A 12750-nucleotide genomic window follows, 5' to 3' on the forward strand; every position below is an offset into this window, starting at 1 on the left:
TGTGTTTTTAGCTTTCTTCCTATATGGAATGTTTTTCAAAATTTTAAACATGTCTACTGGACCAGAAAGTAATGGTTTATGTTAAAATAAACATTTGGGTGAAGTTGTCGCAACCAGGTTTATCTTGTTTATCGTGAAGTTGGGCTTAACTTTTTATTTCAAGTGGCATTAAAAAGTCTTAAAAAGTCTTGAATTTAACTTGCCTTATGCCGTAGGAACCCTGAACAAAGTTGTCCACACTAAGTTACATTTTAAGTTGATGTAGGCCCTGATGGGGATCCAATGATTCTTAGATTTTTTTCTTGATACGTAAAATCTAAAAAATAATGAAGAGAGGAAATGCTTTTGACTTTTATTTAAACAACGTGGTTGGTCACAATCTAGCTGGTCAGTAACTGTCCCGGCAGTCGGCCCCACCTCATTCGGCGGGACGCGCTAACGTTAGCGTCCTCACCTTTTATCGTTTCCTAAGACGAAAATGGCTCCTCAGCCTCACCGTCACAATCAAAGCACCACGCCGTGCATAATCTGTGTCAGTCTCAGCGGGAATGTCGGCATCATGAAAGTGAATGGGAGGGATGGGTCGAGCTGCGGTGGTTCTGGGCGGGCCGACAGGGACTTATAATGCCACCTTGTGTCCCTCCAGGTCTCACCGATGTCCACAGCACACAGACGATCAGAGGAGGGCCATCAGGTTGTTCCTCCTGGGGCCGTCCGTGTGAGTGTGCCCCGCCCCCTTCCTCACGCAAAGTGTGCTCGGAAGGAAATATGTTTAAACTGGTTCTGTTGGGGGGGGGGGGGGGGGGTGGAAGATGGAGCTCAGTGTTTCATTTTCTTTGAACTTTTATTCTAGTTTGAGTCAAAATGAGGCGTCCAGAGCGGAGGCACCTCTGACGTTGACCAGGGTTGCTTTTGTGCAGTTAAAGGGTTGATTGTGTTGTTTTACCAATTCATTATTTGATTGAGTATTTTAATCTTTTTGGTGCAAATCTTGTGTTTCCAGTACTGTTTGAGTTAATTGTGCTTATTTTGAGTTCTAGTTGAATTTAGATCAAAAATGAAAACCAGCACAACCCCCCACCCCCCTTACAGTTTCTCGACTTTTGCTTTTTTGCTGCACCTAAATGTTTTCAGACTTGATAAAATACAATAAGCAGTTTTCATATGATGGTTTCAGTTATTGAGGGGAAAAAGCAATTTAAAACCAAAAAAGTAGTTTACCACTAAACCTAATAACTTTGATCCATCCTTCGTAAAAACAGGCAATGTATCTTTAATGTCATTGTGTAGGGAATTAAGCCGGCTCTTTGGTAAATTGTTTTAATTCAGCCATATTGGAGGGTTTTCAGTCATGACCAGCCTGTTTTAGTTATTCTACAGAATCTTAATTGGGTTTAAACCCAGGATTTGTAAAGGCAACTCCAAACCCTTCATTTTCTTTCTTTTATAGTCAGGTTCATCACAGTTCCATGCAAAGTTTGGGTTATAAAAACTTAAATATGTACGCTTGCAATTATAACAAAGCTGTATTTAGAGCTGCAACAGTCTTTCTGTCATTAAATCTGTAACTACCTTCAGTCAGAGTCCGACTCAAACATAAAATTCACAGATTATAAAATGTGCTCCTTTGGATCGGCTCTTAGAATCCACCACACATTGGGGGAAAAAACAGCAAAAGTAAAAAAGTCAGTCATCTTTATTAGAAAAGCACTGTTGGGGGGGAGGGGGGGGTTGTAAGCAGCATCAATGGAGTTGTGCCTTTAAAAAAAAAAAAAAAAAATTAGAAACAGCTTGATGGATAGCGGTGGGAATTTTTAATTTTGTTTTTAAATTTGGTGAAGTTCAGAGCGGGATGTGTTGCTTTTGGGTTCGTTTACAGCTTCTCTATGCGACTTATTAATTCTATAGGAAGCAGGCCTGGCTATGAATTGTGAACTTAAATCTGACGGCAACCAATTTGGTTTATCATCGACTTTTTCACAGGACTAGGTTGGCTTGGAGAGCTCTATCCCTTTATAAATTAAATCATCTTTTTTTTTTTTTTTTTTTTTTTTTTTTTTAATTAAATCATCTTAAAACTGTCTGTACATAATCAGGTTGTTTTTGTCTGATCTTATTTATTTATTTTTATCTGAAGCACCTAAGTGGGACCAAAAGAAGTAAAAACAGAAGAAATCCATCAGGGGGTAACAGCTACACTGCAAGAACAGAACTTAAAATAAGTAAAATATTCTTAAAATTGGTGTAGTTGTCCTTGATTTGAGCAGGTAAATAAGATTATTTGCCAATGGAATAACAGTTTTGCTCTTAAAATAGGAACAACTCATCTCCATCACCTTATTTCAAGTGCAGGATGTCTAATTATCTTATTTTAGGGGTAAAAATACTCATTCCATTGGCAAATAATCTCTTTTACCTGCTTAAATAAAGGACAAATACACTAACTTTAAGAACATTTTACTTATTTTTAGATCCGTTTTTGCAGTGTAAATGCTGTCATTTGTTTCTTTTTTTTTTTCTTTTTTGACAGGCTTTCCCTGTTTGAGCAGCCGTGGCCTAAGCCAACCCTAATTTTATCCATTAAACCCAAAATTAAAATTATACACAGACAAAAAGGTTTTCATCTTGTTTAAAACAAAAAAAAAAAAAAAAAAAATGCAAATATGTAATTTTGAAGTGTTTTAACTGACTAGGATTCTATTTTGTACCTTTTTTTTTAACTATTTCAGTTGTTTAAAAAATATCGTGGAACAAATTTTGTTGGGTTTAATGTTGAAACTTGTCTTAATTTATTCAACAACAACAGAAATCGCATTTTTCTTTTTCTCAGTTTCAGAGGTGTAATCATTTCCACGTCTCTTTTTGCGTAAACCTCTTGAGTTCTGACACACTAGCGTTTACGTTCTTGACCTGTTTGTTTTAAAATGAGGAGCGGAGCAGTCACATTAGAGATCTAAAATAATTTTTTTGCTTTTTGTGCGACAGGCCGACGCTTCCCGAGGTCGACGGCGACGGCTTCGACGTCCCCGACAGCCAGGCGGTGCTGAGCCGCCTGCAGTGGGAGGACTCCCCGGACATCTCCCCCGCTGACTCCGCCTCGTCAAAAGCCAGTAAGGAAGCGTCGGCGTTCAGATTCTCCTAAAGCCCAGGATTGTCTCGTGGACGCATCTGTTTCTCTCGCAGGCGGCAACCATTCAGATTCCAGGAGGCCCAAGAAGAAGAAGAAGCCGGCGGTGGCGGCGGTGGCTCTGAGCATGAGCGGCGGAGGGGGAGGCGTGAATCTGATGGGGGTCAGCGGCGCCGTCTCTCAGAGTACCATCAGCTTATCGACCAAAAAGAAGAAGCCCAAAGCAGCGGCGGCAGCAGCGCCTTCCGTCTCAAGTATCTTTAACGAATTAAACTAGCCTGGACCTGCTTTAGGATATAATTTATCTGTGAAAGTGGGATTCCTCTTTCTTCATCATAAACTCTCACTCATCTATTTTTAATGGCCAGCTTGAGGGGGGGGGCTTTGTGTTCCTTCAATGTAGCTCTTTATTTCTAACTACTGGGGGACAAGAACGGCGCTCAGACAGATTTTGCTGTTAAGTTTTACATGTTTCTAAGGCGAAGAAAACAAAAGATTTGGTTCAAATCATGACGATTCACTGCATCGATGGAAATGTGTTTAGAAAGCAGAATCTATGTAGCGATAGAAGCAGTGAAACCCTTCTTCACGTCCATTCTGTGGATCTAAACATCTGCACACCTGTTTAGGTGCCATACTGTCGCTATGTAGAGGAGATTATGACAATCGCTTCAAAGCTCCTTCAGCTTTAATGTGAGACACATCCTGCACAGTTCAACTGAAAAAAAACAAAAACGTCTTTTCTGCGGCAACAGCTCTCTGTCCTGGTCCTGAGGGGCGTAGTTTCCTCCATGTTTTCAACGTTTCTGCTCCAGCAAACCTTTTTTAAGTCACTGCGTTAAACACAGAGTGCTCAAGAAGCTCGTTAATCCCCAGCTCACTTAAAATCTGATGAGGGGGGAGCAGCGTAAACGCCGAGAACGTGCAGGACAGGTGGGCCCTGAGGACCGGGGTTGAGACCTGCGGTATTATAGGGGGAGGATATAAAATATAAAAACCCAGAAAGCTGTAACTGACTGACGGCACAGGTTTGCACGCAGCCAAACTTTAACTTGGTTTGGTTTACTCTCAGCATGTCCATTTCTTCCCAGTCTGCATCTTTCTTCCTGCAGCCTCTCCGCTCCAAAACGCTGCTTTTCTTGCCGGGGGAAGCCTTTCTTCTGTTGATGCACGTTTTGTTTTTTTTTTTGCTCACTGTAACGCTTTCTATCAGACACCCGAACGTTTAAACAAAAAAAAAAAAAAACGTATCACTGAGGAAGAGCTGGCCCAGATCATGACGCTGCCACCGCCGTACTTTACGTTGGGTTTTCTCTTTGTGTTCGGGGATTCTTTGTGTTGTTTCGTTCCCAAACAAGTTGAAGTTTGGTGCTTTCAGCTGAATCTGGGATAAATGTCACATTTTTTTTCCTTTTGTTCAAGGCTTTGTGCACTTTTTAAATCCTTTTATTTTAGGCTTTATGTGTAATAATGTGTTAAAGCTTCACTTCTGAATATACTATATGGAAGATAAATCATTCAGAATCAGTGTGAAGAAGGAAAAGACGAGCTGTATTTAGCTTTTTTTTTTGGTGAATCCAGGTGTGAGGGCGTTTCTTTCTTCGTTTTGCTGCCTGACGTCTCCAGTTCTCCCTCATCTGTTGCTTCGCTCCGACTTCTGTGGCTATGAGCGAACCGGACCCACCAGCGGCTTGACGCTGGCGTTGTGTTGCACAGTTAGTTGTGTTTGTGCGCCTGCGGGCTGATCTGCGTTCGGTGTGAACGTGTGTCTCATTTTGTCACAAAAATCCTAGAACGTGACACTTTGTGAAAGGACATTTTAGATATTTACTTCTGTTTACATTGATGTTTGGTTTTGTGAACGCCTTTATTGCAACGTTTCGATGTTTGTGTGAATGTGGAGATTTTTTTCTTTTTCTTTAAAAAAAACATCGAGTTGCTGAAACGGAGCCAGGAATATTGTGTATTTTTATGCTTATATTTTTGCAGGCACTTTCTGTTTATGAACGACAGATATACGTCGCTGCTGCGGTGAGAGTGTTGGGTCTGTATCTTGTATCCTGTCCTTGAGGAGTAATCATGAAAAGAAATCCTTTAAATCACCTAAAAAGACTGAGACACGTTGCCCTGCGGATGAAGTCTTGATGCAGTTGGACCAAAAAAATGTTTTTTTTTTTTTTTTTTCGTGAAGCTGGTTTGCTAGCTGTCTTCAAAATCATTAATGAGCTGCTCATCGATCACGTTTTCAGTTGAAGTTCTGATCAGACGCTTACCTTCGATCATTTAGGTTTTTAATGAGCCATTAGAAACATTGTTTTTTTCTAGGGTGGACCGATTTATATGACATCCAACTTGAATGATTTTCAGAAGCAAGTTACTGTTGCAAAAGTGCTTTTTGTTGCCACTGAGGTCACTCTGGCCCGGACATTTACCCATTCTGTACATCTGATTGGTTCATTTAAATTGGTTGGTTTCCTAGCTACAGACTCGGCTTTTAAGCATAAATCACCTTTTTTTTCCCCCAGCAGCGCTGATGTCAGGACTTTGGGCAGAGCATTGTTAGCCCGTTATATCTGGACCAAAACTTGTTGTGACATATGTTAGGGAACATACACCAATTTAGTGCAACGTTGAACCGCCTTGCTGTTTATTTAAGGTGAATTTAAGAACTTTAAGGTAATCCTCTCTCATTATTCTCAATGTGCCAGTGGCAGTAAAGCCAATCCTCAGCACGAGGCTACCTCCACCACGCCTAGAGCCAGAGCAGTGATCTGGAGTTAGAAACCCTCTGATTGGGCTTCCTGTCACTGAAAACCTTTCCTCAGGAAGGCATCTGGCGTGTCCAGCTGCGACTCTCCGTAGACCCTGCATGTAATGTGATTTTTGAGGGAAACCGGCTTCCCTGTGGACAGACATCTGCATCTCTGTTCATGGCAGGCTTGAACTAAAGTGTTTTTTCTTCTTTAGAGCCAGTTTCCTTTCATTTGAGTTATTGTCTGGGTCAGATGCTTGGTACCTGGACAGCACTAAAGGATTATGGTATACTTAAAAAAACAAAAATAAGAGTCCTGACATCATTCTTGTTAAAAAAAAAAAAGTGTAAACTTTGCTTAAAAGCCAGCGTCATGCTAGAAAACAGGCCAGTTTTAATGAACTGTATGAGGTAGTCAAATTAAAGCTGGAAATGTACCAGAAGCTTGTTGAGTTGTCGAGTAGCACATTGCTAAGGGACATTTAGCCTAATATCGCTGGTGGCATAAGCATGTTTGTCCGTTTCTGTTACGAGGAAATTGACAATTTAAACTTTTGTGCCAAGTTCTTGTTTTTAAAAGTCATTCAAAGTTTTGTGGACGTCTCCAACGCGTCATTAAAAGGTCGCCGCGTAAACGTCGGACCAGAACCGGACGTCGTTTCCGACGTGGAGGCGACAATCGGCTGACGCCTGGTTACACTTCCGGCACAAAGCTGGAGCTGACTGATTGTAAAAGAGACGATTCGATTCACTTCTTCTGGCACCTTCTGCGAACGAAGCCAACAGCCGATTCTGTGCATTAAAGAAGACGGAAAATGCAATATTGACTGACATTTAACGAGCACAACGGAGCGCATGAGTGAGCGCCATGTATCGCAGCGTGATGTTTGTCTTTGATGCCATGATGTGTTTGTTAATAAACGTTTATTGCACCGACAGACTGACACGTGGAGTGAGGGGGGAGGAGAAAAAGTGACTTGGCTGGAAATTCTTTAATTCTAGATACAGCTGAAGCAAGACAAGTCCGGTATTAATCTGGAGGAATGCCCCGCTGCGAGTCTGTAAGTGCCAGATGTAGTTTCATCAGATCTATTTACAGAAAAACACAACATATGTACAGTCTCTCTTCAGAAGACGAGCCTAGCAGACGTCTCGGTTTGTGTCCAGCCACAGAAAGCCTCGTTCCTTCTAACGCTAGAACACACGAGGCAAACCGGTAAAGCGCAACAGTGTTTTTACAACTTACTTTTTCTTTGAAACAAGACTTTTTTTTTTTTCCCCTCTGAAAATAAGAGTAACAAACTAGATAGATCCGTGAATCTGCCAACAAAAGACGACACAGGATGGAAGCCAGAGTGTTAGAAGGTGGAGGTCGCTGCTAAATAACGCTCCAGTTCGATTCGCTGGGCTTAAACCAGCGTCCCTTTTTTTCTTCTTCTTCTTCTTTTTTGTACGTCTTCAAACAGATTCCACCTTGCTCCCAAACGCTAAGCAGCCGCAGCCCTGGAGTCGGGCAGCTGTGTTTTTTTATTTATTTTGGATTGGTCCATCTCTGCTGCTGCAGTGGTTCCGATCTCACCTGATGCCGCGTCCCCTCGTCGTCTCAGCGGCTGTGCATCCCAAATATCAGGAAGCTAAAAAACACAGTGACTCCAACGAGGGAGATGGTCGCGGGGGCGGTGAAGAACTGCCTGTAGTTGATGCGGAAGTACCAGACCACGGCCAGGATCACCACGAACACCGGCACCACCAGGCTGCTGGTGCTGATGGCCACGCTGGCCGCCCTGAAGCCACCGGACACCCCGGGCCCGGCTGCGGGTCCGCCGGCGCCGGGCTGCGCTCCTTCCTCTGGGCTGGGTCCTTGCACGGCCTGGGAGACGTGGCAGTGGATGACGCTGTTGTCGGTGATGTTGAGGGAAAACAGCGTCTTCTTGGGGTCCTGCAGCAACTGGCCTCGGTAGATTAGCTTCACCTGATGCTCCCGTCCGGAAAAACATTTGCTGGAAAAGAGGAGAGGAATGGAGATAAAAGAGGAGAGGTGTCAAACTCATTTCTATATTGGGCCACTTTGGTATCATCAAGTCATTAAAAGGGCCGGTTGCACCTGTATAGATGATACTATTGACTTCATAATTTCATTCTAGTTTGCATAAAAATTTAAATAATTTCACAATAACATAAAATTAGCACCCCTAGACCCAGTTTATACAGTGTTTCGGCAAAAAAAAGTGGATATTGGGGTGAGTTACACTTTAAACTGATTATTCTGCATCACTTTTTCTCTTTTTGGACATTTCTCTGTGGGTTTTAACATGTTGTGGTAAAACTGACATCTAGTGGCAGGATGCTGTTACTACACAGTTAAAAGAATCAACATTCACCACAGGAGGCACAGTTTTAGTCGTTTTATACTTTTTAAAAAGGATATATGCCTCTACTTTATGACATGATATGCTTTTTTTTTGGCTCTTGAGGGCCGAATAAATTTCCTTGAGGGGCCGGATTCGGCCCGTGGGCCTTGAGTTTGACACGTGTGCATTAGAGGAATCGGTCTGTTTAAACGTTGTGGTTTGGCAGCCAGACCCCATTTTGTTTCTGAACACAACTTACACACATATAAATAATCTAAACAAGGCTAAACGCTCATGTTTCTGCCTGCTGTCTGTGTGATCTGCAGAAAACAAGTTCAGGTTTCATGTTTTTTTTTCGTGTTCTCAAATTTGATTAACGAGGGCAAACCTGCAGGGACATTCTAAAATGCTTAACGTGAAAAACGCTTAACGTGAAAAAGCTTAACGTGGCTTAAGGTAGGAAAACAACGAGGAATCATCACCAAATTTCGCATGGCCATATCTTGTCATGAAGACTTAAGCCTGTCAAAAAGAATAAACCGAAATCCAACGATTATAGAAGATATCTCACATTAACGTTTTCTTCTTCATTGGCGCCTATGGCGAGGAAAAGGCTTAACCTGGTTTAATGTACCTAATCAACGATCAATGATCACCAAATTTCTCTTTCATATTGTGTTCGATATTTTTATAGTTTTATGTGCTTATGAAGAGCAATATGAGAGAGAAATTTGGTGATCACCGAACGTTGTTTAGGTACATTAAACCACATTAAGTTTTTTCATATAGCCAGCCTCTATGCCTATTAAATACTTAATGTCATATAACGTCCATAATAATTGGACTTTGGTTTTGATTTTTTGATAGTTTCATGTGCTTATGAGGAGCCAATATGAGAGAAATTTGGTGATCACTGAGCGTTGTTTAGGTGCATTGAATTGCGTTAAGCTTTTTCCTTTGCCTCAATGAGGCAGAAACGCTTAATGTTAGATAACGTCCATAATAATTGGACTTTGGTTTTGATTTTTTGATAGTTTCATGTGCTTATTAGGAGCAATATGAAAGAGAAATTTGGCGATGATTCCTCGTTGTTTTCCTACCTTAAGCCACGTTAAGCTTTTTCACGTTAAGCGTTTTAGAACGTCCCAACCTGCACAGTGGCTCTGTTAGCCTTAGCAGACGTCTCTGCTCACCACGTCAGACCAAGCTTTCTGCCGGGCGTCTGGACACATCTAATCCACAAACCTTTTCAGTAGTCCCACTGTATCTTCTGGCTCTACGACAGCAACCTCCTCCGTGTCGTTCAAGAACTTCAGCCGGACGGAGATGGAAGTGTTTGTGGAAGAAGCACGCGGGCCGGTGGAGCTCTGAACGGCCTTGGCGGGCCCTTTTTCCGCCCCTTTTAGCTCCGCCTCCTCGTCCTCGTTCTCCTCGTCCTCCTCTCCATCGGAGGAATGTACGAAGAGCGTCCCGGCCTGGGGCTGTTTGCTCTGGATGTCCAGCCGCAGGTCGGTCCAGATGTCCTCGGCCCCCTCACCGTCGTTGTCTACCCTCTCGTTGGCGGGCTCTGCGTCGTCCGGCTTGTTCTCCTGTGACGGCTGGGCGGCCTGCTGCTCGGGGGCGTCCGCACCGTTGGGGCCAGCGGCGTAGTTGTCGTGGGCTCCCAGCCCTATCAAAGAGGCGTGAGCGCCCACGGTGAGGATGGTGCCCAGGATGTGGTCTCCCCGGTCCGCCACGTGGGTAGAAAGCCAAGCCAGGACGAGCGCCAGGGCCAGGAGCAGCGCGCCGCCTGCGGCCACCACTTCGTCTTCCACGCCCTCCAGCATGGTCAGTGCACACACCGCCATCTCTGTCCTCCCAACCTGCAGCAGACAAGACTGTAGGTAAAGGAGAAAAACAAACTCGCAATTCTGACTCTAATGAGCTTTTCTGCTGAGCAACGTTGTTTTTTTGTTCTTGTTGTAGCAAAATTATTTAACTGTAAAATACAAAACAAGAAAACTTCTGACATTCTGATAAATATTTTGCTGAATCTAACTGCACATTTCAGTTACTTTTTTTATGTTTTACTTTAAAAGGACTTTAATATTTCTACTGCCTTTAAGAATTTGTTGATCTTGGCTTTTGAACAAAACAATTGGGCTCAGGTCATTTAACGGTATCAAAGTAAACAGATGTTTAAAATTAAGTGAAAATGATAATAAAAGAATTTGTCTTCACACCATTTCAACATTTTAAGGCAAGGGTGTCCAAAGTTTTCATCATGGGGGCCAAAACTGTCAAAAGTACTCGAGGGCCAAAAGATGGAAATAAAAAAAAAACAACCAAAAAAAAAGTGATTTTTCCTTTAACCAGCTCTACAAATTATGATCTTGCACTATTTTAATCAAAAAAAAAAAAGTGAGATTTTGTTTATTTTAGTTTTTTTGGTCTATTCTCTGCAATAGGAAGAGGACTTGAGTCAGTTTTTCTTTGAAAACAGTCATTGTATTTAGCCAATTATAATAAATTAATTAAAAGTCAATTTTGGTGGACTAAAGTCTGCATCTGAGTAAAAGTCACTGAACAAAAGGCCTGTTTATACTATGAAATTAAAGATATACTTTGTGTTGTACCTAACATTCTCAATTGTGAGAAAATGTTACTTATCTCTAACAATTTTGCCCTAATTAAGAATAAAAGTCTCCATCTGCATTACTCAGATGTGCTGGTGCGTCAAATAAATTGTTGAATTGCAGTTATGGGCCGCATAAAATCAGTCCAGGGGCCGTAAATGGCCCCCGGGCCACACTTTGGGCACCCCTGATTTAAGGCCCTTTTAATGAGATGCTCAATCACAGGCCTTAGTGACCCCTCCCACACTTACTGCTGTGCACTGACAGTCAGATGGCTGAAAGAAAAATGAGCCCACTCCTCATCCCTTGTGCTAGGTTAATTTCTATTAAGTAGTTGACTGTAGGTTCTAGCAGGGGAACCTGATTAATTAACCAGCTAATGAGCTTTAATGCGAGTGTGTGGCTCTAGAAAATAAGCAGAAGGCGAAAGGTATAATATTCTGCACAATAAGCACTTAAACTGCTATATTTAACAACTTTTTATATTTTTCTGTAGTCTACCAAAGCACATGTTATTGAAACTATCAGAAATGTAATAACTGTTATAAAAACTCAGACCAGATTAGAGATAATTGCTTTATTTAAAATAAAATCACGTGTGACATGTTATAGATTTTCTTGTAAATGCTGAATCCTCTACTAGAGGTTATAATACTCTCATACCAACGCAAACTAAAATCCTGAGACGTGCAAAAAAACAAAAACAAATGCTGAGGTAAGCATATGACAGTTGTTGGAACTGACTAAAAAAACTCCTATTAGTCAATTTCAGTTATAATAGTAATTAAATAATAACAGCTTCATCCAACAGACAATTTGTCACATTTGCATTAATATAAACGGAAGAACATGCTTGATTTAAGCTCTTCCAAGGATTACCGAGCAACTTCAGGTACTTTATGACAAGAGCAATTCGTGGACTGTTATTCTAAGAATAAATAATTGTATGAAGAGGATAGTGACTTAATATAAACGTTCAGAGCATTTAATGCATGAATAGATGAGCGATTCCTTCTGTTTGTTTTTTTTTAAATACAGAAACCAGGAGGTGTGGAAGTGGGGAAAAACTGGAAAAACACGTTTTGTTGCTGACATTCTCCAGAGCTTAGGTAGTTAACACACGACAAGATTACTTCAAAACATCCAACCTGACGCCATTTCTTTAAGGACCACTTTACAGATTAAAAAGTCAGGAAGGACACGGTTAGTTCCTCCTCAGCAGCAGCTGCTGCTCTTTATGCAGAAAAGCTCCTTCTCTCAATGTCAACTTCGCTTGTGTTTTGTCCCACAGATCTGGAAGCTATAGTTTTATCCTGCTTCCTTGTCAGACTGTCATTCCCGTCTCATTAGCTCCTTAGCTAACCAGCTAGCCTTCCTAGCTTGGTGGAAAACGACCTTCTGCTGTTTACGGCTAGCTTTCCTGCGTCGCAACAGTTTTCGCATTGAACGCAGGCTTGGAGCCGACGTCTAAAAGTCCGCAATAAACCGTGTTTGGTGATATTCTTACCTGCCAGCTGTTAAAAAAATAAATAAAAAAAATCAGAGCATTTTTAAACACCAGGCTCAGCTCCAGTTGGCAGCTACGGCTCAAAAGCCTCGGAATAAACACGGTGCGGGCTCGGTGACGTCACCTGCCGGAGGTGGGGGCGATTGTTATGGAAACACAGCAGGACCCGCCTCTTGCTCCCCCTGCTGTTGGATTTACGACATTACAGCAGAGCCCGTAGAAAATCTCCTGGATCATCTAGATCAGTGGTCTGCAACCCGTGGCTCTTAATAACTTTGGCTAACAAATTATGTTTTTATTATGGTATTTAAATGTAATATGATAAAAAATTTAGGTTTTAGCAGTTTTTTCTTGGAATAATTGGTTTTAATTTTCACAGCATAATGATGCTAAAAGTG

General features: G+C 41.9%; 2 protein-coding genes across 3 annotated transcripts in view; one reads left to right on the forward strand and one right to left on the reverse strand.

Annotated features, from left to right (window-relative positions):
- Positions 1-6817, forward strand: part of LOC105937494 (ataxin 7-like 3) — a 30088-nt gene extending 23271 nt beyond the window's left edge. For both annotated transcript variants that reach the window (XM_036147762.1, XM_012878825.3), the window contains exons 11-13: positions 647-718; positions 2986-3110; positions 3184-6817. In XM_036147762.1, coding sequence (XP_036003655.1) covers positions 647-718; positions 2986-3110; positions 3184-3404 — 418 coding nt within the window. In that variant the 3' untranslated portion in view covers positions 3405-6817. The remainder of the gene's footprint in view (positions 1-646; positions 719-2985; positions 3111-3183) is intronic.
- Positions 6818-6852: 35 nt separating this feature from the next.
- Positions 6853-12484, reverse strand: tmub2 (transmembrane and ubiquitin-like domain containing 2). Its single transcript, XM_021324663.2, has 3 exons — positions 12353-12484; positions 9476-10092; positions 6853-7879 (listed from the first exon to the last, which is right to left on the reverse strand). The coding sequence occupies exons 2-3, from the start codon at positions 10075-10077 to the stop codon at positions 7483-7485; spliced, it is 999 nt and encodes a 332-aa protein (XP_021180338.2). The 5' UTR covers positions 10078-10092; positions 12353-12484; the 3' UTR covers positions 6853-7482.
- Between the last annotated feature and the right edge of the window lie 266 nt (positions 12485-12750).

Source organism: Fundulus heteroclitus, chromosome 16, assembly GCF_011125445.2.
Source record: "Fundulus heteroclitus isolate FHET01 chromosome 16, MU-UCD_Fhet_4.1, whole genome shotgun sequence".
Lineage (NCBI taxonomy): Eukaryota > Metazoa > Chordata > Actinopteri > Cyprinodontiformes > Fundulidae > Fundulus > Fundulus heteroclitus.

Coding starts and splice junctions, on each gene's coding strand:
- tmub2 (XM_021324663.2), bottom strand. CDS start 10,077: ATGGCGGTGTGTGCACTGACCATGCTGGAGGGCGTGGAAGACGAAGTG. Junction 7,880..9,475: donor ACAGTGGGACTACTGAAAAG/GTTTGTGGATTA, acceptor CCTCTTTTCCAG/CAAATGTTTTTCCGGACGGG.